General features: G+C 42.1%; 2 protein-coding genes across 3 annotated transcripts in view; both read left to right on the top strand.

Moving 5' to 3' along the window:
* The first annotated feature begins 219 nt into the window (after positions 1 to 219).
* On the top strand, positions 220 to 22,706 carry LOC121658039 (mastermind-like protein 1). 2 transcript variants are annotated; one of them, XM_042014419.1, is made up of 5 exons: positions 220 to 856; positions 9,445 to 10,842; positions 12,869 to 13,132; positions 16,048 to 16,162; positions 18,321 to 22,706. In XM_042014419.1, the coding sequence occupies exons 1-5, from the start codon at positions 488 to 490 to the stop codon at positions 19,310 to 19,312; spliced, it is 3,138 nt and encodes a 1,045-aa protein (XP_041870353.1). In that variant the 5' UTR covers positions 220 to 487; the 3' UTR covers positions 19,313 to 22,706. The 2 variants fall into 2 exon arrangements, with proteins under 2 accessions (XP_041870353.1, XP_041870352.1); XM_042014418.1 differs by having other exon boundaries at positions 222 to 856; positions 9,442 to 10,842.
* A 280-nt stretch (positions 22,707 to 22,986) lies between these two features.
* LOC121658042 (leukotriene C4 synthase-like) overlaps positions 22,987 to 27,060 on the top strand; it is a 10,877-nt gene continuing 6,803 nt past the window's right edge. The window contains exon 1 of the mRNA XM_042014425.1: positions 22,987 to 25,250. Within this exon, the coding sequence (XP_041870359.1) occupies positions 25,193 to 25,250 (58 nt within the window). The 5' untranslated portion in view covers positions 22,987 to 25,192. The remainder of the gene's footprint in view (positions 25,251 to 27,060) is intronic.

Here is a 27,060-nt window from a genome sequence, read left to right as displayed (position 1 = left end):
TTAATTCGCGCCTCCGCGCCCTTCTATTGGTCGGGAGGGGTGTCGGTCACGGCTCGTGACGCGCCGCGCGCCGTGACGTAGCCCCCCACCCAGGAAGCTCCGCCCATTTATTCTCAACTCGGCTCTGGAGGGGAAAAACAATTTCAAGATGGCGGCGGCGCGGACAACAATGGGGGGCCGGGGGTCCGGGCCGGCCCGCGCCTGAGGGCGGCGGCGGAGGAAGCGCGGCGGGCTCCGCCAGGCCCCGCGGGGCGGGCAGGGCTGAGGGAGAGGGGGGCAGCGTAGCGGCATCGGGTTCAGGGCAGAAGGAGGAAGTGGGGCGGGGGGGAGCGGAGCGGGCGCCGGGCCGGGCGGGGGGAGGACCCGGGGCGATCCCGGCGGGCAGCGCAGGTAAGGCCGACGGGAGGGGCGGCGGAGGCCCCGCCATGGCGGGCGCCGGAGCGAGCAGCCGGTGAGCGGCGGCGGCCGCCCCTTCGCCGCCCGGCCCATGGTGCTGCCCCCCTGCCCCATGGCGGAGTTCGTGGTGCCGCGGCACAGCGCGGTGATGGAGCGGCTCCGCCGGCGCATCGAGCTCTGCCGGCGGCACCACAGCGCCTGCGAGTCCCGCTACCAGGCCGTGTCTCCGGAGCGCCTGGAGCTGGAGCGCCAGCAAACCTTCGCCCTGCACCAGCGCTGCCTGCAGGCCAAGGCCAAGCGGGCCGGCAAGCACCGGCAGCCGCCCCCGGCGCCGCCGCCACCCGCACCCCCTCCGCCCGCCGCCGCCGCGGGGAGCGCCGAGAGGAGCGGAGCCAACGGGCTGGACGGTGAGGCGGCGAGCGGAGAGCAGCAGCACGGCCGCAGCAGCGCCCTGATCGCGGTAAGCGCCGCCCGGGGCCGGGTGCTGGGGCCGGGGAGGGACCGGCGGTCGTGCCCGGCTGGTACCGGGACCTCTCGTCTGGAGCTGGATAGGGGAAGGAAAACAAGCTCTCGCGGCTGGTGTGGTGGCCTGCGGTGCGAGGGCTGGGGTTGGGGCTGCTTTGGAGAGTACCCTGTCCGCTCTGTTACAACTTCGCAGCCGATAAGGGCTGTTTTGTTTTCGCTCGTCACCTCTGCATGCTGGAAGAGTATATAAAAACTGTGGCGTGGGGGGGTAGGGATAGTGGCAGGATTTCTATTGATGCTTAAATAATTCAGAATATTTTGTGAGTTATATTTCTGGCTAATTCACCTAAAATGCCCCTGCAGAAACTGTCAGAAGGGCATTAATACTGCGGTGCCTTTGGATTTTTGTTTGCTTAAGTCTTTAATTTGGGTTTTCAGGGTTTTGTGGAGTCATTTGATAAGGATATGCTTATTACTGAGGGGGAAGTTTTAAGACAAATAATGTGTCTGTTAATTTTGGTACATATTGGAAAGAATTTCAGTGGCAAGGCAGCTGCTTGTTTGCCACTCACTCTAGTGGGTGTGAACACTATGAGAATCCCACTCCACCCATTAAAAACTGGCTTAGCTCAAAATCTTAATGTTTCTCTGGCTTCTCTAGCATTTCTGGTTGTCGGGACATATTCACACAGCCCTGTTTGTATATCTAGATAGCTGTTGCTTAACTTATTCTAGGCCCTTTAAATATACTGCTGTGTGCTAATGTGTCAGTAATGTAGGTTAGTAGGATAACCTCTTAAAGGCTGCCTGTCCTAATACCTGTCTGCCTTAAAACCAGGTATTTTTAAATGGTGGCCTGCATGAAAATGATTCAGTACCTCTCTGAGCGTCTTTAAAAGGGGACACTGGATTAGCCTAAGACATCTTCAGGTCAATATATGGAATAAGTCGTATTTTTAAGTTGCTCTGTGTATTTGATTGGATTAGAAAGGAAGGAGGATATACATCTCTCTGTCTTGGACCTCATTTATTGTTATTAAAATAGAAACACGATAGAGCTTATTGTATACTCGAGTGTCCAGGGCATGATGTGAAATACTGAAACACCGGGTGTATCAATGTCATTCTTACTGTGACCAGCACTAGACAGCCTGGGTGCAGTTTGTAGTATTTACAAGATAAACTGAAAGCGTTACTTAACTGAATTACTTCTGTTCTTGCTAATACACCTATGAGACTCGAGGACTTGCTGACTGTTGAGAAGACTGAGGTCCTTGTGACCCAGTTAGAGCACTTCAGAGGGCTGCTACAGAAGGGTGCTTGAGGAAGAGAGGAAACCTCGTGCATTCCTGACATTGATTCTGCAAAACTTTACAGTTAGCTGTTGTTTAGCAGACTGATCTTGAATCTAAACTTGTGTCAAAACAAAAATTACTCAAACTTGTTTTTTATTATCTAAAGACTTGGTGGGAGATTCTGTTTATTTCCTGCTGGGCTCTGAGGCTTTTTGCATATGGGGCTCTACCCCTTAATAATGTGTATTTTCATTACAGTCAGGGCTCTTTAGCATGTCAAATCCTGTTGCTTAAACTGCCACCACACGACTTCATATTGATCTTCTAAAAGAAAGATGATTCTAATTCATTGGTGTTGTTTCTCTTAAATCACTTTGGATGTGGATTTGATCTAATTAGCATCCATTATAATGAAGGCTCTCAACAGCAGCAGGTTCTGAAGTGCACTGCACATCTGGGAAGCCCTTGTACAGGAAGCTGCTGCCAGTGGCCAATTTGCACAACAGAAGAGGGTTTTAGTGTATGAATGACTCTTCCTCGGGCTGGCCTGCTGTTTCCTTCCTAGGATCCATGACTGTGAGCTTAATTGCAGCTGCTGATTCATCGCCTCGTTACTGGGGTGTAAAGTTGGTTTGCTTAGTAATTCAAGTCTTGGAAAAAAACACAACAACAACAACATCACTTCTGCTGCTAATTTAATTCCCGTGGCCCAGAAGGTCCCTCTCTAGGTTGGCATTTTACCTCTACCCATCATGTTGCCATTATCAAGACCGAGCATGTGCTTTGAATGAGAAGGACATGAGCTTGATTTCCAATGTTCAATGAAGTTTGGATGAACACCAAAATTATCTTGTGTTAAAACATCCTGAACACATTCCTTTCCAAAGAATGCTGCTAGCTCAGTGCAACGTGCATTATATCAGCTGTTGCTGCTGTAACAATCCAGATTTTTCTGTGAATCTGCATATGAATCTACTCTTGGAAATTGGTACTTTGTGTTGAACATTAGTGAAGCATTTATTTTGGTCCCTGAATGAGAGAGCAGTTCGTGTAAAGGTGAAGGCTTCTTGATCTAGCATCAGAGGGCTTGTAGTAGTAGGACATGAAGCTGCATTGCCACAAGTGTGGACAGTGTGGGCACTGCCAGGTGCTGTGCTGCAGAGCACCTTCTGTAAATCCACAGTAGTCACAGGGAACAGGGTGGCACCGCCACTTCCTCCTTAGTGTCTTGTATGATTTGTCACGTGGACAAAATCAGATATTTTCTCTTCCAATTTGAGCTATGGAAACTGAGAGAATACAGTATTGATACAGAAGTACCTTGGAGTTTTTGTGTGTCATGTAGGCCTGTCCTTCCTTTGAGAAAAACGTTGAAAAACCTTCTAGCTTTCTACTTTTAAAAAACTTCTAGACCATTATTTAATGGGAAATCCAAATGTTGACATCCATTTCCCATTTCTGTTGTTTAATATGACACTATTAAGGCTGTGTTCAAAGTAGAAGATGCTTGATATTTGGATAATGTGTTTGCTCTGTTAATCTTACATTTTTGAGAAACAAGGAAGCTGGGAAGAGACAGAGCTTGTATCCTAGAACAATTTTTCTCTGCCAGGTTCTGATACATGAAAGTTCATCTAATAATGCTGTTTAAATTCTCTACAGGAGAAAGGTTGACTTCCTTATATATCTGTGGTAGACTGTAAGGCAGTGTATGGCTCAGCTGAACCAAAGGCATTTCACTGACGTGAGTGAGGAGAATGGCAAGATCTGGATTTTCATCTCCTTGTTTTATGATGTGGTGTCTTGGAAGGAGAGCTGCTCCCTGTTTCTTACTGGGTTTTTTTTCCCCACCTGAGAGCAGTTGTTGTGCAGAGAGCTTGCTTTGTCTAGGACTGCCACAAAACCACAAACAGTATTTCTGGAATGAGCACTGAAGGTCTAGTCAGTGGCCTGTCTTGAGAATGCTTTGTGTTAAAGCTGAAGAGCAGCATTTATTTGGGAGTGATAGATGTTTTACATTAATATTAGTTAAATTCTAAATTAAGCAAAGGCACCAAGTAAAAAGTTTAAAATGAAATTTAAATCCGAGGAGAGCAATGCAGTGTTTCTTGGTTGAAAGACCTAAAGTAATAAATTAAGGGGAATAGATTGCCCAGAGTGTACTGACAAGCATTAATGACATTCCTCTAACGAAGCTCAGGCTGGTACTCTAACAGTTCGAAAGACCTCATTTTTGTGTAAGCTGTGGTATAGGGGTGTTAAATTGTGAAATTATGTTTTACCACAAAAATAGCAAATTATTTGCATGTTATTTATATATAGCTATGGTGCAGTGTAGTCTTGCCACCATTGTTTGTTTTTGCTGACAAGTCTGATAGTTTGTTGCCCAACAACTCAGACAGGTTTTTCTTTGTCTCCTTTTAATTCTCTGTGAGGTATTGTTTTATGTTTGAAACATTTCCCTTACCAGATTAGTTAGATATGCAGTGATGCTTCCTAAGTTGTAAGGATCTGGGAGTGACTGAGCTGCTGTGGCTGCTGTTTAAGTTCAAGTGAGGTGGAGGATCTGGCATTGCAGCTGAAGGCACAGGAGTTTTTTTGATTCAGCAGAACAATTCCTGTAGCAGAAGCTGCCCCTTGTGACTAATGCAGGCTTGAGATATTTATAGACATGCCTATCCACAGCCCTTCTTTGCTCCAGCAGGCAGTCACCCAAATACAAAAGTCTGCTGGAATTAAAGTAAAAATTAAAATGAGTCCAGCAGTTTGGTTCTGACAGCACAGTGGAATGCAGGAACACATTGGGTAATAAAATGCTTTCCTTGCAGGGGGAATGCATCTTTGGAAGCTGTGGGTAGATGCACAGTAAATGGAGAGTTCTTACTGTTGTGTGTACTCAAAATGTTATGTTTTCTATCCAAAATTCATACACTACTGTCTGGTATTTGCACTGTTATTCCAGCTTAAGCAGTTGTCATCTTTGTTGCTCCTGTCCTTGGCGAGGCAGGGGAGGAGAGTCAGTGTCTATAGAGGACCTACTGTGAACTCTGGTTCATGGGAGCTTATCTGTGCTGCAATACTGCCACTTCCATGGCAGAAAAATGGATGTATTCTGATTTGGTTTCCTCTTCTAGATGAGAATGCTAGGAGCCGTATTTGAGCTAGTTTTTTATTATGCTTATAGGCTGATATAGCATTTCTTCTTTGAAAATGTCCAGCATTATGTTTCTCTTGCTGGCAGATCAGGACAAGTCTTTATAGACTTAATTCTGATATTGAAATGGTAAACTAATTTGAAGTAAAATACAAAAAATTGAAGCTCTACTGAATCCTGTAAGAATGTTTAAATCTCTATAACAGATGCTTTAAAAAACTAAGTAAGAACATTATACAGAGCCTGAAAGGCACAGTATGAGTACCAGATTTTTAAGAAGTTTCTTCTCTGTCATGTTCACTAGGTGGTTTGTTTTTTTTTAAAATGAAACCTGCATGCAGTTTGTATTTTTATGTAGATATATTTACTGTCTTCAGTTACAGGACGCAAAGTATAGCAAAGTAGTGGATTTTTGCAAAAGGACTTTAGCTGACTGTCCTCAGTTTAACAGTCCTGACTGGTAAAGGATTTCTTGCTTTCAAGCAAACAATGTGAGCTAAACTTTCATGCTTGTTAAGTTCTAACGCATTGAAATGTCACTGGTTTCAGATGATTATCTAAATCTAGTTTCAGGTATTGAGTCCACAGAAAAATAGCCAACACCAAACAAACAAACAAACCTGAACCAAAAAACCAACAAAACCAATCAGAACAACTTTGTACCACTGTTTTGGTCAGTGATTCATGCCCCTTCCCACCAAGGCAATAAGAGAGCACTGCCCTGGCCTCTGAAGTTTTGAACTCGGCCAGTGCTAACAGACAAGCAATAGATAGAGCAATTTGAAGCTTTTCTGGTTTCTTGTTGGGCTTCAGTAGTAGGTTTTGGACAGCTTTTACAAAGTCAGGCAATTTGCCCCTGCAGTGAGACTACAGTAGGGCTGAGCATCATTGTGGTAAAACTGGTGGGTTTTAGACAGAGATTGAATATATCAAAATGCTTTGTGTGCTGTCTGTTTTCTGCTGGCAGCCTTGTCATTTGCCTGGGCGTGCATCCATCTCTGGCACTGCGGGCCTGTGTCCTTGTCAGTGTGTGAGTTATATGGCCAGAGGCTGCTGTGTTGGACACCTTTTGTTGTCATGGATGGCACCTGGGTTTTGTCAGCTTGTGTTCTGTGCATGAGGAATCCACAGTTGGGCATGTGTGCTCCTGCCAAGGAAGTGTTTATGACCACATTGAGGACTGTGTGTTCTGCTCACGTGAATAAAATGCAGCTCAGGTGATGTGATGTGGAGGAGGTGCAGCCTGTGGCCCCTCAGTGGCTCTTTGACAAACTCTGTGTCCTGTCCTGGGCCAAAGGACGGAGGCCTGCTCACATCCCCTGCCTTGCATTGCTCCTACAGTGATATAAATACTTCAAATAAATGCTTTTGGGGTAATATTTTTAGGCATCGCTAGATAGCAGTGATCTCAGAAGTTCATCTTTTGTTGGAAAATTGAATACGCTGAGAAAATGAGAATACACTACTGTATCTGATCTTGTGACAGTGGAAATTATTGGCTCAGTGTTATAAATAGAATTGATTGATTCTGCTTGGGAAACCATGGACAGCGTACCAGAGGACCACTGTGCCTTACAGGATGGTAATGAACAAGAAAATGAAAGCTGAAGGGGTTTTCTTAGTGAGTAGCAAGCTATGCTTTACTTCATCCGTGTGTTGGTTGGTTTTTCCCCTGAGTTTTGGCAGAAGAGAACAGGTTTTTCTTGCCTTGAGAACTCTGTTGGAGCAGCTTGATATGTAGATTGCTTGCAGTCTGACTTGTATCTCACATGCAGCTTGTTATTTTCCCCCTCAGACCAGATTATTTGGATAGACACAGACAAACTGGGGAGGAACTTAATCTCCCTTTTTTTTTGCCAGAGGAATACAGTTTTAGGTGAAAGGAGGATTTTGTCTCGAGCAACTTACAGTCAAAATGTCTCCAAGGGTCAGATATCTGAGTGTTATGACTGTTAAAACCCATAGAGATATGAGAGTTCCTGTGCTGGATATTAGGGGTCTGTATCTTTTTCTAGACTGCAGTGAATGTAGCTCACAAAACTAAATTATTACTTTTATGTAAGTTTTCAGGGAGTGGGTTTTTTCCCTAACTATTTAGAATTAAGGAGGACCCATTCCCAAACTTTGAGTAATTTGACTCATCATATAACCTTGGGCAAGTTACTCATCCACCTTGAGCTTCAGTTTTCCTGGTGGATATTAAGTAAACAACTGGAAACTTGCTGAAAGCCAAATGTTGTGATGGAGTTGAGCTTCTTTGCCCTCTGTTGTTTTGCCTTTTTGCAAAAAAGTAAATTTCCACTATTTTTTCAAGTTGGTATTTGAAAAGTTCACTAGAGAGCTGCTACTCTAAGCTGAAGACCTAATGTTTAACTTAAGAGATTTCAAGTTCCAGCCTCCTCTCCAAATGTACACCTCACCTCATCCTACTCAGTCTTCTGCTGATCTTGCTACTCTGCTGCTATTTCCATGAGCCATCTAGAAGATCACAGTCTCTGGGGAAGCTGGAGGCTGTCCCACAGATAAAAATACGACTTAGCTCTTACCTATGCAAGCATTAAACAAATAATGGGGATTTTTTGCTGTTACCTGTGCAGGAATTAAACAGATGGTCTGAGGTTGTTTTCCCCCAAAGAGCAGCTAACTGTAGACTGTTAAAAAAAAAAACAAAACAACTATTAACTGTGAACCAGTCCTTCTGTCTGTAAATCAAAGAATGCTGTTGCCCAGGCAAGTGTGTAAAATTCTTCTGATAATTTATGCTGGCCCTACATACAACCTCTTGCTTGAATGCTGAGATCTTGAGGTTTCCCATTTTTCCTTGGATGAGACAGCTTTCCCCAGGGGTTAGTGGACTGCCTTATGAAGACTGCAGGTAATATGAAAAGAACCATACTTGTCTTGAGGTTTGTTTAATGAGCTGCTTTCCTGCCATCTGAGAGGGCTGTTGTTCAGCGACCCCATGCCTCAGATGGGTAGCTCTTGGTGGGGATTCCTGTCGTGTGTCTTGCTGAGATGTACCACGGTGTCTCACCCGGGTCGGGAGCTGATGGCAGCTCCCTCTTTAAGTTCCCTGCGCTGTCGGAGCAGTGTCTCTGCCCTACAGGTTTGTCTGCGTTGGTGGAGTGTTCCAGCACCAGCAAAGCTCAATTTTTTTAATAGAATGCACCCGAGGGAAGGAAAAGTTTATAGTCACCTTTGATGTGCGCAGGAATTCTGTTTTCAGATGCTTTTGAGGTCAATAGAAAGAACTTTATATTTGCAAGAATGCTGGCAGGAAGGAGAAAAACAGGGAACAAAGGTGCTCAGGCTGTGGCTGTGAAGCTGCTGCTGTAGCTGCTGGTCGCTTCTAGGTGGCACCACGAGAAAAAGAATCTGTGCCTTCACCATCTGTGAGAGGCCAACTGTGGAGCTGCTTGGGGCTCTGGTGGTCAGAGCAGCTGGAAAATACTTCAGCAGAAAGGAGGAAAAGAATGAACTTGCTCTGCTGTAATAGAACTGGCTGAACTCTGAATTGCATTTTCCACAAGTGTGAAGCAATGGTCGCTAAGTGACAAATTGGTTTTGCTTCAGTGCCAAAAGTGTGATTGTTTACAAAATTTATATACACAGTTGTTCTCTAAAAGTTATCACAAGAGAATCACTTGTTTTTTCTAAATATTTAAATGTGAGACTGCTTTATAAAACAGTCTCATGGAACAATTACACAGTGTCTGTACATAGATCAAATAAAATATGGGGTTTTATTCTCATCTAAAATTTGATTCTTAACATTCTTCAATATTTTTTTCATTTTGAATAGGAAAAACCATAACGTATTCCAGTTCACAGCCATTTCTCAACTTTTTGTTGTTGTCAGAGTATATGGCACCTTTAGTTTTGTCTGAAAATCACACTACTTCTCTCTTTGAAGTAGTACATGTTTTTTGAAAATTTTCCCTAAGAGGTTATAGTGAGGAAGTCATCTCATGTGCTGACTTGTAAAACAAAATGTTACCAGAACAAAGATACAATCTTTGATTTTTTTCTGAAGTGTTTTATTCAGAGCTAGACAATGTTCTGGTACGAGATAAAAATCCAGATCTATGTAACATAGAACTACATAAGTAAAATATTCCTTTTGTTTTTCAGCAGCTCCATGAGACTGTGAAAAGAAAGCTTGACAGTGCTGCTTCCCCTCAGAACGGAGACCAGCAGAATGGCTATGGCGATGTGTTTTCTGTGTCCAAGAAACTGCGTCGTGATGATGGTCTTGGAGTGAGTGGTTCTTCCAATGGAATACCCCCTGTGTCTCCACTCCATCATCTTGACAAGAAATCTGGCACTGGAGATACCTTACAACTTAATGGGAAACATCCGATGGGGCTCGATGGCATCAACAAGAAGTGTCTTCCAGATTCCAGCCTGCAGATGAATGGAGGTGGTGATGCAGATGACTCATTTCCTCTGAGTTTGAACAAAGAGCTGAAGCAGGAGCCCGTAGATGAGCTTCCCTGTATGAATCCTGTAGCAGGAGGTTCTATATCTCAGAATAATTTGATGCCTGATCTTAACCTAAATGAGCAAGAATGGAAGGAACTTATTGAGGAGCTCAATAGATCAGTGCCCGATGAAGACATGAAGGATCTCTTCAGTGATGACTTTGAAGACAAAAAAGATGCAGATTCTTCAAATTCAGCTGCACAGACTCCATTGCCACAAGATATTAACATAAAGACTGAGTTTTCCCCAGCACCCTTTGAACAAGAACAGCTGGGATCTCCCCAGGTTAGAGCCACTTCTTCAGGTTCAGCATTTATTGGTGCTGCTTCTGTACCTGTAAGTGCTGCTTCTACAACAGTTGGTACTTCCCAGGCTATGTTCCCATCTTCCAGTCAGTCAATGACTGAAAATCCTAATCAGCCCATGATGCAGGCATCAAACCACTCTCAGAATGTCCAGAGGCCTGTGTTGTTACCTGGGAAGTGTGCAGGAAGTGCCAAAGAAATGTCTTCTGCTCATCAACTTCAGCAGATTGCTGCCAAGCAGAAGAGAGATCAGATGTTGCAGAACCAGCAACAAGCTTCACAAGTCCACCAAACAAATCAGATGTCTACGTGGCAACAGTCTGGGTCTTCCCATAGTCCACTGGCTGTCCCATATACCATGGAAAATCCCACTAGCCCATCGGTTTATCAGCCAGACTTCAACAATCAGAAACTCATGATGCCTAATTTGGGAAATAAAAGCTCACCGAGGGCTGGAGGCAACTACCATGTGAACATTTTGGGTCATCAGCAAAACAGCTTGAACCAGAACCCTGTGAATAGTCAAGGCTCTATGCTGGACTATGGGAACACCAAACCTCTTTCCCATTACAAAGCAGCGTGTGAGCAGGGGGTGGCAGTGCCTGGGCAGAACAAGACTCCCATGCTGGCATACCTCCAGCAGCGCCAGCAGCCACCACTATCCCACGTGAGTGATGACCAAAATGGGATGATCCTGTTGAAACCCAAGTCTGGAAACATTGCCTACCGACTGCCACATGGTCAGGTGAATGTCCTGAATTACCTTTGTTCAGTAGCAGATTTAAGGTTGTTGGGTAGGTAAGGCTGGAGTACAGATTCCTTGGTGTAGTTTCAAGTGTTTTCATTGATTTTAAAGAGAAAATTTCTGTATACAATAAGCTGAGACAAGAATCATAAGGTCTTTTTTCCACTGGGGACAGTTTTTAATTTTGGGTTCTAGGTCATGTAACGTGTGATTTCCAGCTTAATATACTTTGTGGGCAACAAATTATGTCATGCTTCACAGAAGCCTCTGCTTAAAAAGATAAATAGATGCTTTGTAAACTTTTGACTAAAATAACTCATATAAAACGGTAGTGTTAAACAGTGTTCTCAAAGAAGCTTTGATTTCTTTACCTTGTTTTTAGTCCCTACTTGTGTCAGAGTTGGCTTACTATAAAAAGACCTACTTTTGCAGAGAGGTGGAAGTGGGGGCTGCATTCCTCATTTCTTGGGTGTTCCTTGGCACCTTTCAGTTCTAAGGATTTTTATTGGCTAAGTCTCTGGGCATTGGGGAAACATGGCATAGGAGAGAAATACATCATTAAGAATGAATAATAGTAATGTTTGTTTGCTTGAAGCATATGCTTCAGGTTTTTCTGTAACAGAAAATTCCAGGTGGTGCTCCTTTGCCTTGTATATAACTGTTACTACAGGTGTGCTGCAGGTGAAAATTTATGTAGTGGGTGGAAGTATAGACTCATTGGGATTCTGTAACATGTACCTGCAATGCACATACGAGAGGGCTTGTTAAAAAAAAGGTATTTGTTACAAGGATTAAAGCTCCTCCAGCAAAAGCTGTTTGAGATCCAGCTCTAGTCATGTTTCCCTCAACAAAACAAAAAACCTGTGAAAAGGCTCTCAATAGTCTGTGATAAAGACCACACCGGTGTACAAATAAAAATTTGAGATCAATGTTTGCTTCATAAAGCACAAAAAAAAAAAGAATCTCTTTGAAAGCTGGCAGAAGTAACTGTCTAACAGCATTTTGATGGAAGAAGAAGGGTAGAGACGACTGTGTGTGTCGCATCTCCCCCTCACTGAAAAACAATGAGGGTGACCTTGCATCTACACTGCCACACTTGCACTGAACTAACAGAAATACTGATGAAAGCTTCTGGAGAATTTCTCAAAAACTTGCACACAGAACAACTTAGCACAGCATTCCTTCTATTTGGTCCATGATTCCTTGTGAAACTGCAAAGTGAGAACCAACAGCCAAACCCATTAGCTAAATTCTTAACTTGAACATAACATTTGTTTGTGCAATTAGAGATGAGGCTGAACTGTGCTTTCTAATGATGAAAGCTGTCAAATTTCAAAGGGATTTGCTGGTACTAAGAGGGCAGTATCGGATCTTGAATGATAGTTGTTACATGTTATTTTTGCTTATCCCAAGTTCCAGTCTCAAAATGCCAAAAAATGCAGACTTAAGAAAAACGAATACTATCAGACTTATCTTTAGTAGTATTTTTGTCTGTGGAGTATGGTGATGGTTGGGCTGCTGGAAAAATACTTTAAGACCCATTTTGACCAGTGGAAGCCTTCTCCCCTTCACCTGCAAATAGTAAATTCTCTGATACTAAAAGAAAGCAACTTTAGGGTGGGAGACATAAACACTTGCAGTATTAAATGTTGACAGAAGAGGCAGGATTTAAATAAATGTTTCATATAATGAAAATAGAAAATGTAGTGTTTGAAAAGCTGCTACCAAAGTAAACTAAAGCTGGGGTGTGTGAAGTGCTGTTTGTAACTGCCTGAAAAGGAGCACACAGAGCTATACTCACCTGTTTGAGCTGGAGTTTGGGAAGTACTTTGAGACTGAAGTTAAAGCCTCTCTTCCTAAATGTTGTGGAGCTTCTGACCCCAGCTCCAAACTGGCAGTTCTGTGTCTGGCACTGTATAGATGGGTGTTTGGTTGTCTTTAATTAGCTGAGCTTCCATAAGAAGCTTCACAAGTGAAAAAGTTACTGCATTTCTGTAAGTTTTTTTGCTTTTCCTGTGTTCTGCAGGATCAGAACCCTGCTCCTACTGTTCCTCGTGTTCCTGTTTCTGTCCCAGGCCCTGGGGTGGGTGCCCAGGCTCCAAACGTCTCCATGGCAGGTAACCACAGCAACCCAGCTTATCAGCAGCAAGCAGCAGTGATGAAGCAACACCAAATGCTGATGGACCAGCAGAAGCAGAGAGAGCAGCAACAAAAGCATCTGCTCATGGAGCAACAGAAGCAGCAGCAATTCCTAATGGAACAGAGGCAGCAGCATTTGCTGGCAGAACAGGTGAGAGCAGCCAGCTATCTGTTTTTTTAATTTGTGCTGCTTTGCTTTGGTGCATAAAATAGCTTTTGATGTTTTAGAATCAGAGAATGGTTTGCTTGGGAAGGACCTCAAAAATCATCTCAGTTCCAACATCTCTGCCATGGGCAGGGGCATCTTCCACTAGACCAGGTTGCTCCAAGCCCCATCCAACCTGGCCTTGAAGCATTTCCAGGGATGGGGCAGCCTCAGCTTCTCTAGGCAACCTGTTCCAATGCCTCACCACACTCACAGTAAATAATTTCTTCCTAACACCTGATCTGAACCTAACCTTCTTCAAATAGAGGTCATTCCCCCTTGCTCTATCACTTTTGAGACACCTTCCCCCTCCAGCCTTCTTGTAATCCCCCTTTAGGTACTGAAAAGTGCTCTAAGGTCTCCCTGAATCAGCTGCCCATCAGAAGCTTTAAGAAGGAAATGATACAGTCTCCTCTGAACAGAAAATATATGAAAGCTCATTTTGCGGGGGAAGGTTGTAGTAGAATCTGCAGGACTGTGGAGCTGTGGCTGTGCCAGGTCCTAGCCAATGGCTCTTTTATCACCTGGAGACATCCAGTTAAAATTGAGGTCTCAACAGAGGTGACACAAAAGCCCCTTCAGTTCTGGAGCCAGTGTAGACAAAACATAGTAATGTGGTTGTCAGTGTTTGAGTGTGGTAAAGATCTGTTTTTGATATTTGAGTTAAAACAATTTGGACTAAGGGAATACTGTGGGGGAATTACATTATCAAAGACCGAAAGACAGAGAATGCCCAAATCATCAATAAAATCACGTTTCTCCATGAGTTATGTGATCTGTGAGCTTAGAGTACTTTTTAGTAAATCAATCAGTCTTTGGTAACTTGTATGTTAATATCAAATGTCAGAAATGAGTAATCATTACTCTCCCAAAATGTTAACAAACAGGTATTCTTTGAGAGCAGGTGGGGAGAAAGGAAATACAGGGTGTGACCTCCTGCTTGTGATTTTGCATGTCTGGTGGATGGTGGTTATTAGAGCTTTGTTAGAGCTCTTAGAGCTGTGGCCCAGTAGGTTTCCTTAGGACAATAATGGACCTAACAGGTGTTAGATATCTCTGAACAGTGGGGAGATGATAAGTAGCATATCTCAAACACAGCATTGAAATATTTTTTTTCCTATCTGTTTGCTTCTGCTTTGCCAGCACATGTTGCTGCAGTAAATATCAGTATTATGAAAATATTTCATTCATGTCCTAGTAATGGTAACTACAACTAACTTCTGTAATTTCCATTTGTGTATAGTGATGCTGGGACTCTGGTCCCGAATAAGGAGCAGCCTTGCTTTGGAGCTGAACAGTTTTAGATACTGCATTTGCCACATTTATTGGCCCTGTACTGCCCAGTCAAGCTAGGTCTTGTTAGCATTCTGATTTGATGTTTATTTCTTTGGATACACATGATACTGGATGCAGTTTTACAAAAAGATTTCTGAACTTGTTGATGTCTACTTTGGAGGTTTGTAGTTTCAGGTAGCTTCAGTGCCATTCCTTGCCACTATAAATTTGTCTTTTCACTTGGTATTCTGCATATTTTTTACTTTTTTTCCGCAAGCCAGGTTCTGCAGTTCTTGGTTTCTCTCAGAGCTATGGCATCTCTTGTTGGCTTCCGTGGTCAGCCTCTTTCAGGTCTGACTGGTCCTGCAAGCAGCAGGTCCTCTGTCAAGCGGCCTGCCCTCTTCATTCCTGTGCATGTCTCAACAGCTTCGCAGCTGGAGACATTCGGGAAGGGTGGTAGAGATGTGTATCTGCTATTTGTTACATTGCACCAGTCTCTTGTTTAAAGTGTCTTTGCCCCAACACTCTTGGAAGGGAATTTCTGTCCCCTGCTGTGCTCGGTGTAACTTTTTGGATAAGTAGGTGGTTGTGCATTGTATCACTATGGGCCTTTCTCAGAATTTCAGTCTCGCTGAAGGTATCTGAGTAAGAAGAGACAGAAATGCTGTGCCTGATACATTTCGTGTTGTAAAAGCAGCCTATTGGCTCTTAAGACTGTCAAGATCTGAGTGTACTATCACTACATCTACACTCCCCTCAAGATTTTAAATTTCAATTTTCCCTAAAGTTTCCTAGTAGAAAATTCGTTTGGTTTATTTTTCAAATGGCTTGATCATAAATTTCTGTGCTCTTTAAAATGTGCTTTTAAAGAGGCACAATTATTTTGTGTCATGAGTAGGGTTTGTTTTAGTTGATCAGTGTGTTGTTAAGAAAGCGATTTGAAACAATGGTTGCAAAATTGTATGACTTGTATTATGGACTTAGTTCTGCAGTTTTCCATAATCTTGTAGGAAAACCTGTGATCTATGATAATATGGATTTGTGTATATTTTTTCATATTTGCAGACAGGATTAGAAAATATTTACATGTTCGGTTTTTGTATTTCTGTGTAATTTTTTTTATATTTCTGACTTGCACTTTTACTGGTTTCTAAAAAGGCATCTAAAATACATTGGAAATAAAGACCAAAAAAGTAAATGTTATTATTTTTATACACTCACTTTTGCTCTTTTTGTACCTGTACTTCTTTTTGTCTTTAAAGTGTTGCTAAAAGTACCCGTTGATTATGTTACTGATTAGGCCACTAACATCTCAGATTTTCGAAGTTTGAAAGGCTTCAGACATGCACTGCAGTAACTCTTGTAGTGCATGCTGTTGTCTCTGAGATCCTGGTCTTGTCACTCATCAAAGTAAATTGACTGTGTTTGAGCCTTGAGAACAAAGCCTGAAGTGACTTTAGGGCTGCAGAAGCCCCTTTGATTACCAGCTGTGCATAGAAATATGCAGACAGCTTGTTTTTATCCAAGATAGCCCTTGGAAAAAGCTTGATTAGTTTTCAAATTGTCTTGCATTGGACCTTTCTTAGGAGAAACAGCGGCAGCAGCAGGAGCAGCAGCTGCAGCGGCATCTGACACGGCCTCCTCCCCAGTACCAGGATCAACCACAGAATCCATACCAGCAACAGGTTGGACAGTTCACAGGTGAGTAAACGTGGCAGTTGAAATAATAGCAGAAAAAATATCAGGAGTAAAAAACAAGGTGTCTTCAAATTTCCTGGATTGGATAGCTTTTAATTAATTTACTACACGTCACTCTGCCTTGAAAGCTCTTAACCTATACTCTGATTCAGTTGCAAACAGCTTCCCTGGTCACAGGTATTTGGGACAACTTAAGCTTCTGTTTCTTAGTGTTGTTTGGGAAATGAGTAAAATTCTTCAGTACCTTTATTGTTCTACAGGCCTTTTTTATACTACTATTTCGTTGTGCAGGTTGGAAATTCTCTCTGTCTTTGATATATTAGGATTCAGAGGGTTTTTTTCTGAAGCCTGACGTCACTACTGCCTGTATCTATCACAGGCCCTCATTAAAGAAAAATAAGTCGTGTATTATTTCTCTCATCTCTAGGATGAGTTTAAAAGTCTCTAACGTTCTTATCCCTGCTACCTTTAAAAGGGAATGCAGTTTGAATTCTCTTCGTTACATGTTAAGTGTCCTTCATGGGATTTTTTTGTATGAGAAGCACCTTAGTATGTCTGTAGTGTATTAACTCTGATAAAAAATGTTGTAACTGTTGATCTGGAATAGCTTCAAAAATGTGGAAGAACTAGAAAGCAGTAAAAACTCATCTTCTTACTTTAAAAGCTGTTAATTGATGGGGCATCAAGAAGTCACTTGCCTTTTTTTCATAAACCTAGAGTACAAGAATAGTGCTAATTCCCTTTGTTTTGTTTCCTTACTCTCCATGTTCCTTCAGAAATAAATACTGAAGGAGAAGGATGCAAATGGAAATGTAATACCTTCACCCTGGCAGCGTTCATGCCTGTGCAAGTGTCAAGTGCAGTTACAACTGGGTTTTGTTACTTAACTGAAAGAACTTGATACCAATACAACAGGATTGTGTGCTAACAGAGGGACCAGTAGCATCCTTCAAATATTGCACTGAAATATTTCTTTCTCTTACCACTTTTCTACAGAGATAGGCATACAGCTATTAGAAATAGAGTAGGTTTTGCTATAATGGACATCAGTATTATTAAAATTATTTTTTCCATGTAATGATGATTGTAACTATTTTTTGCACCTTAAATCCTGATATGTGTACTATCTTTTCATTGTAAATATTTTTATAGTAAGACTCTTCCCCCACCCATCCATTCCCCCAACACTGATCTTTTTATGATGTGCTTTGTTGATAATGAATTCAATCTAATTTGAATTCTATTTTAATTTGTTTTTGATAATTTGGTTTTTATTCAAATATAATAATAATGGAGAGCCAGTACTCCTTAGCTATCATAAAACATGAAAAAATTCTGCAGCTTTTTGTTTTGAAAGTAGAGAAATTGTGTAGGTAGGTTTCCCCTGGTCAGCTGTAAGGAGTGTGGAGGGTGTTACATGCAAACTTTACAGAACTGTTCTGCTATTTTTGCTTCAAGTAGGGGGCTGTTTCTTCTACAGGAAGAAACTTTTTAACTCAGAATTTGCAAAAACAAAGGACCGTATTTGGTTTACTGAGAAGACATTTTTCCAAATCACCTTGCTTGGTTATCAGCATTGCATATTGACATAGTGAATATTTCACTGTGGAAATCCAAAAGATACTTGACGAAAAATTTCTGAATTAGATATTTCTGTATTAGATAAATAAAAGATATTCCTGGAATTGGGAAAATGCCAAACTGGCAATCCTACAGTTGTCTGATAAGAGATGCACTGTGTATGCATGGAATGACTGACACTGTGTGTATGTGTGTGCAGTTAGAGGTATTTTTTAACAGCTTAGTAAATTGTGCACGCACTTCAAAGTATATGTGGTAACCTTTGTTCACAAAGAAATATCAGAGTCCTGCCTTTAAAGTCATAATTTTTTTTTTAATTAATGATACTGAACTCTTAGAAGTGGTATTCAGATTTTTTTAGGATGTTGGCATATCTGTGTTTGAGATCAAGGTGGAGGTGCTAACTGGAGCAACAGTTGACACTCTGTAATTAAACCTCTGCTTTCTGTGTGTTGCTTGCAGAGGTCAGTTTACACTAATGTAGCTGCACCTCCTTTCTGGGTTACTGTGCCTACAAGCCTGGCTTGGCTCTGGATGAACGTGAGGTATTTAATGTACAAAATATTTCTTCGTATTTCAGGGTCATCTTCAGCCATGCCTGGGGTCAGTAATTTAGGACAGTCCAGCTCCGGTAGTCCGCGGATGTTTCCTCAGAGCCAGAACATGATTCAGATGGGACCCGGCCACACTCCTGTTGCTCCACTCCAGTCGGGCTCCAGTCAGCAGGACCGGGGGGTGTCTCAGTACCCCAGCATGCAGAACATGCAGCGCGGGGGGTTGTACAACCTGGCATCTGGCATGACCCAGATGGTTCCCCAGCACGCGACTCCGAGTGCCAATGGACAGACACCGATGCAGAGACAGGGCAGCTTGGGCCAGGGCGCTGCTGTTCCTACTGGCTATGGGCAGAACACCTTACCAAACTCAAGTATTTCTCAGCAGCACAATAAAGGTGCACTGAATCCAACCTTATCTAAGCCACAGATGGCAAGAGTACCAGCTGCTATGGGGGCTCAAAATCCATCTTGGCAACACCAAGGTATCCCTAATATTAACAACCAGACACAAGCAAACAGTGGCTTAGGACCATTTACTGCCAACTCCTCTTTCCACATGCAGCAAACACATCTAAAGATGTCCAACCAGCAGTTTGCCCAGGGAATGCCTCAGGTAAGCCTAAGCACCAGCAGGCCCATGACCTCGATGAATGCTGCTGTCTCTGGGCAGATGTTGTCGTCGTCTTTGGGAGCGCAGCCGCGGACAAACCCACCCGCACAGCAGCAGGTACCCTCACAGCAAGTCTTGCCTGGCATGAACCAGACTGTTCCAGACCTGAATGCTTTCAACCAGAACCCAAATCAGCAAATTCCCAACAGAGGAAACCTGCACTGTAGCCAAGGGTACCCTGTGAGGACGACTAGCCAGGAGCTGCCTTTCGCCTACAGCAGCCAGTCAGGCAATAATGGACTTCAGAACTTAACTGGTGACACAGATCTGATAGACTCTTTGCTGAAAAACAGGACTTCAGAGGAGTGGATGAACGATTTGGATGAGTTGTTAGGAACTCATTAAAATGGGGCTGGGGGCGGGGGTTCTACTTTTTTTAATTATTTCATGAGATATAAACAACTGTTGGACCAAAAAACCTGTGGCATTGAGGAGACTTGCAGGCATTAGAGGTAAATGGTTGGGAAAAAGACTGGAGCTGCTTCTCAGCAAGTGTTGACACGTGGTCACGGCGCACCAAGCAGGTCTGCAGGAGGAGTGTGCTTTGTCTGCGGTCTCTGAGGAGTCGCACACTTGAACAGGTCAAAAAATACTGTGTCCTAGCCAGCCTTCCAGAAATTTCACTTGCAGTGTTCTAAGACTAAATTTTTTTAATTATTTAAAAACAAAACAAAAATTCCACAGAAATAGTGCAGAAAGAACGCAAATAGTTGCACAAATTGTGTTTAGGGCTTAGTCTGCAGCTATTACTTGCAATAATTATTTGCTCATAGCTTGATATGCTGTTATAGTAGTGTCCATCAAACTTCTGACTTTTTATTTGAGAAGAGGCTGTATGCACCTGAGTATGCTTGCAAAATGTTTGGAACTGTTTCTTTTCCCCATTGCTGAAGCATGTGCCTGTACTCTCAGTAAGCAAGTGATATTTCACAGTAAATATTTCTAGATGCTGGTAATAGTTGAGAGAAAGTATTAAAACCTGGCCAGTTAGTCTAGATAGTCATCTTCATAGATTGTAGTCTTTTAAGCTGCAGTTTGCACTCTGTTGTAGAGAGGCACAGTTCCTGGCTTGTACCTTGTTGTGTTTAAAGGGGGAATTTCTTACGGGAGAACTTTTAAACTATAGTAGGTTTAACGTGAATTGTAAAGCCATTTACTTTGCGCCTGTTTCTTCATAACTTATTTCCAAAGGTAGTTGTATTTAAATGAAGGCTTTGCTTCATGACAGCTCATCTAGTTTTCTTTGTTGTAAAAAGTAAAACTAACCTTCGAGATCAGTTCATCCCCCGAAGTTAGCAATGAGCACAAGACTTTGTCACTTCAGGATGAAAATGAGGAAAAAAGAATTTGGCTGGGAGGTGGAAAGTCCTTATTAGCAATAATAGCACAGGAAGCCAGGGAGAATACTTTTATCAGGGTTGCTCCAATGTGGAAGTCTCCCCCTTTAAATGCTTTGGTTTTTTAATACTGGGTTACAAGTTTGATAATCTTTCTATAGACTGGTGGATTTACTTTTTTAATATCCCTTGAAGCAGATGCTGGTTCTTCAGCTCAGCCCAAGGAGACCTCTTATCCATATGTTGGGGTTGGTCCCAGAAAGGACAACAAGAACCACAATGGGAACGAACAGTCAGTGTTCCGAAGTCCTTACTCTCTACCAAAAAAATCCCTTATCCACCAACAAACCACCTTGCCTTAACGTTTATTTTAAAATGAAAATAAAGTTGAAAGCTTTTGTTTTAAATGCACAAATACCTCTTCCCTTTCTAAATCCACTTTCTTGGAAAACTCCTCTAAACTTTGTAACCAAACCCAGCATAGTGATTTCAAAGCAATTTCCTTCAACACAGACTGGCTTCTTCAGGAGTTTTCTGCATTGCAGAATTGTGAGAGAGGATTTTTTCCAGAGGGGGTGAAGGGAAGTGAATGATATCATTGGTTTCAAAGAAGGAAAATATTTTACTGTATCTGCAGCTCCTTTATGAGACAATTTGCACTTTTGAAAACTGCTTTTTTAACACTAATACTTTAACCCTTTCCAAATATGCATGGAACATGGTTTGTCCAGCACACTTAACTAGTGTGGATGAATTCCACTCTGTTGATCAGATTTGCTGTTCTATCATATTGAACTGTTGATGAAAGATGTGCATTGATCAGTGGATCCCACCTTTGAACAGTGGATAAAACTTCACTGAAGCAGGCCTAATCCCTCATAGAGCTTTTGAAAAGATAACATAAAGATTGTTTTTGGATGGGAAGATGAAGGTGTTGGTGACTTTGGTTGTTGACACTTCTGATATTTTCTAGAATAAGTAGTTGAGATGCAAATAACTGATGCTAGCTTTTCTTATACTGGCAATCTAAGAAAAGAGCTAGTGAGCTTGGTTTACTATTAAGTTAAACCAAAAACTGGTCCAAGGTAAGTGTCATTAGAAGAGTATAGATATAAACTAGCAATGGCAGGGGAAGGAGTGTTTGCTGTATTTTTAATTTTAAGGGTTAACTTTGCACCAGTGTGCCTTCCCTTCCTGTTGGGGGTGCTTGGGACCTCAATTTCAAGTGGCATCCTTCCATGTCACTGGTTTTTTTCTCCCCCTTACAAACACTTGACAGAAATAACAGGGTGGTAGGATTCAGCTTTTCTTTCTCCCTGTTTAGGTTGTGGTGAAATCTGCTCTGTTTTCCAGTAGATTTTGCACAGACTTTGTTCTGAATAAGTCAAAATATGATCCATCCAGTTGTGATTTCTTAACTGGAGGACAAGAACATCTGCTGTTTGCATTATTACTACCAAAAAGGCAATCCAGCGAAATGTCCAGGAAAACGCAGGTGTGCTCTTTCCTCCACTGTTTCTGGAAGCTAAGGTGGATATTGCTCTGCTTGACCAGAGGGTTTGTTCAGGAAGGTATCTGGGTTTGATGACAGGGCCTTTTCATGGTACTGTTGGAGTAAAATTAAGTGTGATTCTAGACAAACTGGCTTACAATGCCCATTGGTCTCCATGTGTGAACAGGATCCAACAGCCCTTGGCTCTGGCTTTGGTCCCTGTGCACAGAACGCTGTGGGACCCTTGGGAATGCGGTGCCACTGGAACAAGGTTGGAACAGTTCAATGGAAATGAAAATATGGTTTTGATGTACATGGGTGCATGGGCAGGGCTGGGCTCTGCCCTCATGCCCTGTAACGTGTCACTGTCTGTGTCTGCACTCGGGCTTTCCATTTGCTGCAGCTTCAGAGCAATAAAACCAATCTCCCCTGAACTGAACCCAGCCGGCCGCCCATGGCTTTATTTATGAACTGCGGTTTTGGTTGGGCAGGCAAGGTGAGAGTGTCACTGTGCAACATCCACTGCCTTCCAAAAACCACGATCCAATTGAAAAGGGTGCTCAAAATTTTGTTATACACATTTCCTTTGTGTAAATAAATGTTTACAATTTTATATTAAAGATTTGAATAAGAGTTAGATCTTCTGACTGTATATTTTTTACTTTTTATAGATTTTAAAACTATAATTCTTTATATATGTGTTTGGGGGGTATTATGGTAAGTTTTATGCTTGTAAATGGAGAACAGTTGAATTTGATGCTAACCTTTATGAATTTTTGTCATTGAAATGTATAAAGAGTCCATTAATCCCCTTATTCTTTTACTACAATTACTGGTGCACACCAAAAAGAAATCCTTCACTTCTGTTTTATCATTATAAAATAAATATTTTGCTAGTGTATTAAATATACATGGTGTGACTTTATACATTTGCGTGAGCTGAGCAGAGTTCAGCATTGTCATCCCTAGCGAGATGGTTCCTTCCCTTCATCCCAACACACAATTTTTGCTCAGCCTAATACTAAGGCTCTCATTCTGCTGCTGTGTCTTACCAATTCTTACAGTTTCAGAAAGTCCATTTAAACAGGCCAGAACTGGATAAAAGGGCCTTAGAAAACTTAACTTTGAAAATTAAGCTTTATGCTACTCCCACTTCTTTCAGGCTTTTGGTTTTTTCTGGAATGCAGTTGTAGGCCTTAAGCTGGGCAATTCAACTGCAGAGGTGGTTGTTAGTAGTGAAAAAGATGTTAACTACTGAGACCTCACATGTGCAAACTATAGAGTTCCAAAAATGTGCCAGTTCCCTCAGAATAACAGCCTTTAAAGGTTCACACTGATTTCCTCAAGACTTGTCTGATGCAGGCACATGGCACACACAGGAATCCAGCTGAGACATGGGACACGTGCTGCAAGCAGGAGCTGATGTTTCTGAACAAGGAACAAAGCACTGGCAGCAATGTGTCTGGATATTTTGGCTTAAGGCTGGTGAAGTCCCATAGCCAGCTTCTGACATTGATGGATCATTCTCCAAGCCTTGGAGTTGCTGTCTTTGTCTAGCTGTATTTGCAGCCCCAGCTCAGCCTCCTGGTTTCCTCACAGCATCCTGACTTACCAGAGTGTATTTTTAGTGTATTCCTACTCTACAAGTTTTGTGTTCTGTTTGGGAGAGGAGGAGACCTGTAACTTCAGAAGCTTATAAAGAACCAAATGTAATAATAAGCAGCAGTACCAGAATCAGCTGCTTTTTGCCCATTGGGAACTGTGAAATTACATTAATTCTTGCTTTATTGTCCCATTGAAAATGCTGCATTTTAGTTATTGTTGAGTGAAACAGAAATTTTCCAAACCATCCCCCACTGGAATGACGTGTGGTTTTCCAAAGATTTTAGAGTCAGTGGCAGCTTGTGATGAACCTTTGCTAAGAACCTATTTTGATTATTTTTTTCTTGATGTCAGTGTTTTTCCTGAGAGTAATGGAAATCTGTAATGGAAATGCTTTCTCAAGCCTGAATTGTTTGTTGAAATATGGTGTAAGAAGACCCCTGGTGACATTTCCCCTCTGACTTTTATATTGGACACCCCAGATGCAATCTTTGGTCACCAATAGGTTCGGTTAAGGTTAATTTTTAGGTTTTAGTTCTATTTTAGTCTGAGCCTGCTGCACCTTGGAGAGTCTGAAGTTACATCATATGAGTGTTTTTTAGAGACAGGGAGTGGTTTTGCTGTTCTACATATGTGGTTATTTATAAAAAGTGTAACATTGGATATTTGATTCATTAACTGAAGTTTTCAACTTGATGAGCTGTCACAATGAGGTTTTGAAGTGATGAAGAGCCAAACCAGAAAAAAAACTTGCTGTGTCCCACTTGGGAGAAACTATAGGTCTGGTATGTGCACAAATTCTGTAGTGAGGGTTTGTGTGTGTGACTGAACAGAGAGAAGTGCAATGGCTCAGCACCAAAATTAAGAGAAAACCTTCCTCCTCTTTGATTTCAAAAATTTTAAAGTCACAGTAGTCTTGTGTATAAAGTTGCTCAAAAACATAAGGTAACTTTTTGAACTGATGCCTGTTTTACTTTTGTGGAGCAGGAAGAAAAGTTACTCAGGGCTAAAACATTGGTTTTCAAATTTTATATTTTACAGTTATAACTCTGATGTCAGTGTAACATTTCTCAGGGTCTGTATGTTTCTACATCATCTGCTGCCTTCAGAACTGAGAACTTCTATTTTGTATGTTCGCCAGGAAAAGGTTTGTGTTGCTTTAAAACATTAGAAAACTACTAAGGGTGAGTGGGTGCTAGAAAAGACCTCCTCTTTGGTAAACTTAGAGTAGTAATGAGTAGGATAAAGTATCTGAATGTTCTTCTAAAATTACAGAATCTGATAACAGAATTAAGTTACTTCAGCTGGAGTGTATCAAATCTTTCATGGTCAACTCCACTACTTGAAATAAGAGCAGAAGGTCAAGTCATTAATTTGTAAATGCTTGTTAATAATTTTTACAACCTTGCACATAATTGAGACGCTTCAGAGCTCATTAAAACTAGCAACAAAAGGGCTGGAAAGAATTCCATCATCTTTCCATTGCTGGCAGCATATAATTCAATCATGGTATAAAATCTGTAAATGTTATTAGGAGAATTTCATAGTTTGCTCATGCAAAATTCTTCCCCATTGTTCAGCTAAAGGCACTTGGCTGGAATAGGTATTTTCTCGTGGGTGGCTGCTTTGGAAAACCACGTGGTGTGGAGAGAGTTAAGGTGAGTTAAGGTGTGGGTGGAGGAAACTCAGGAGGAAACAGAGGCAGCTCTGTGGAATTTGGTGGTGGTGGGGAGATAGGATTGGGACGGCTGTACCCATCGCATCAGGTTGGGGTTTGCCTCCACAGTCAGGAGCATGAGAGATCAGATAGACCTGCTGGCCGTGGTCACAGTTCTGGGAGTCCTGGAGCAAGGTAAATGTCCTTTGTACAATGCCAGATAGTATTCAGCTAATTATGTTAAACTTTGTGGGGTGTGGTTCCTGTATTTTCCTTGGAGTGTCTGTGGAGTGAAAGTCACTGTTTTCCAGCGTGGTAAAATGATACAAATGTTTGGCTATCCACGGCAGAAGTGTCATGCCTGAGGGTGATCATTATTTAACAGGGACTGAAACGATCCTCAAAGCCAGCAAGTAAAACTTTCAGACTTAAAGCAATTTCAACAGGATGTTCTTAAAGTACACCAGTTTGTGATTGAATTCTAGCAGGTAATTTGTAACTTGCAGTGGCTGGAGGTAGCCAAAATAAGGGCAGGTTAGTAAATGTGCTGGTGAGGAGGTCAGTGTACAGACATGGAGGAAAGAGCCTCGTGCACACAGGTGTTTCTCTGTGGCTGATACCCTTGTATGTTCATATGGCACAGCGTAGATGACAAGATGAACTGAGAGCACAGTAATTTGGAAACTAATGCAAGTTCTGGTCAGAAATAGACACAGAGCTCTTCAAAGGAACTCAGTGACTTCTAATTTAAATAGATGCATTGTGTTTAGACCATTTCGAAAGAACAATGTTGTTGCCAAGCTCTTTGTTTGTGGGTCCTTTGGGCAAAGTCTCTCCCTCTTGGGCTTCAGGACGGTCACTCCCCTGCCTGGGATGGGGACAGAGCCCCCATTTTATTAAAATCTTCACATTTCTATAAGGGAAAGTTTGTGGGGTTTATTTCTGTATTAATTCACCATACAGCTATCACATCTCTGCTTGCAAATGGATGTGAATCTATGAGCAGCCTGATGTGCTTTTAGCCATCAGATGATAAATCTCTTAATAGAAGCATTATTTAAAACAAAATATGCCACCTAAAAAAAAAGACCTCAGGACTTCCGAATTATCTGTAATTTCCACTCAATTTACAGAGAAATGCTGTGACTACAAATGGAAGAAACTTTTTTACTATGAATTTTTTTGTTATTTAACTAAGCGGAGGTGGAGCGAGTGTTTAGTGTGCAAAGAGAAGCCATGAAGAAAACTTGAAATTGAGTCACAGAAATCCTGCTGAGCCCTTTTCCTTTGGGAAACCCTCAGCAGCAAATCCGTACATAGCAGTTTTGTCTCAAATGTTTTTGTTTAATGAGAATTTCAAGTACTTTGTAAAGGTTGCAGCCTTAAGCATTTTCCTTTCATGGCATGCAGGCCAGGTGTGAAGCCAGCAGATAAATAGCAGGCATTGACACCCTCCTATCTGTGTTCGATCGGATAAAGTATCCTGGGTTTATGGTCTGTGCATGGGAAGCCAAGGAGCAATTGCAGAATCCTGTGTGTTTCCTTTCCATCCACTATGAAATACGTGTGCCTGTGTCACTGGGGTTCTGAGCTGTGCAGTGGCTTTCTCTGCATGTTTTGAAAGGGCATTTGTGTAGGTGAGTTACAGGTCTGGGGCTCGCTCTGAGCACGGACATGGGCTATTCCCTGTGACACTCCTCCATCACATCCTGGTGTGGGAGATGTAATTTAATGGCTGACCTTGGTACAACGTTGGTTGATTTTTATGTTTCCTTTTAAATTTCCTGGAATCCTGCAGTTTCCACATTCTTTTAAGTAACTTTCCCCTTTTTAATTTAATCATTCTCAGTTTAGTGAAACTCTTGAGCTTAGCGCTCTATAGGTACGTGTCCCAGCCTTGTGGTGAACATTGTACCACAGAGCAAAATTATTCTACCAGTTTCCCCTTCCTCCCCTCCCCCCCCAACCAATGGGAGGATGGAGCGGCCTCCTATCTGTGTTCGAT

This window comes from Corvus kubaryi, unplaced genomic scaffold, assembly GCF_017639235.1.
Source record: "Corvus kubaryi isolate FWS band 111438036 unplaced genomic scaffold, C.kubaryi_AGA036_p1.0 split2-37374, whole genome shotgun sequence".
Taxonomy (NCBI): Eukaryota; Metazoa; Chordata; class Aves; order Passeriformes; family Corvidae; genus Corvus; species Corvus kubaryi.
This window is presented reverse-complemented; position numbering and strand designations above follow the sequence as displayed.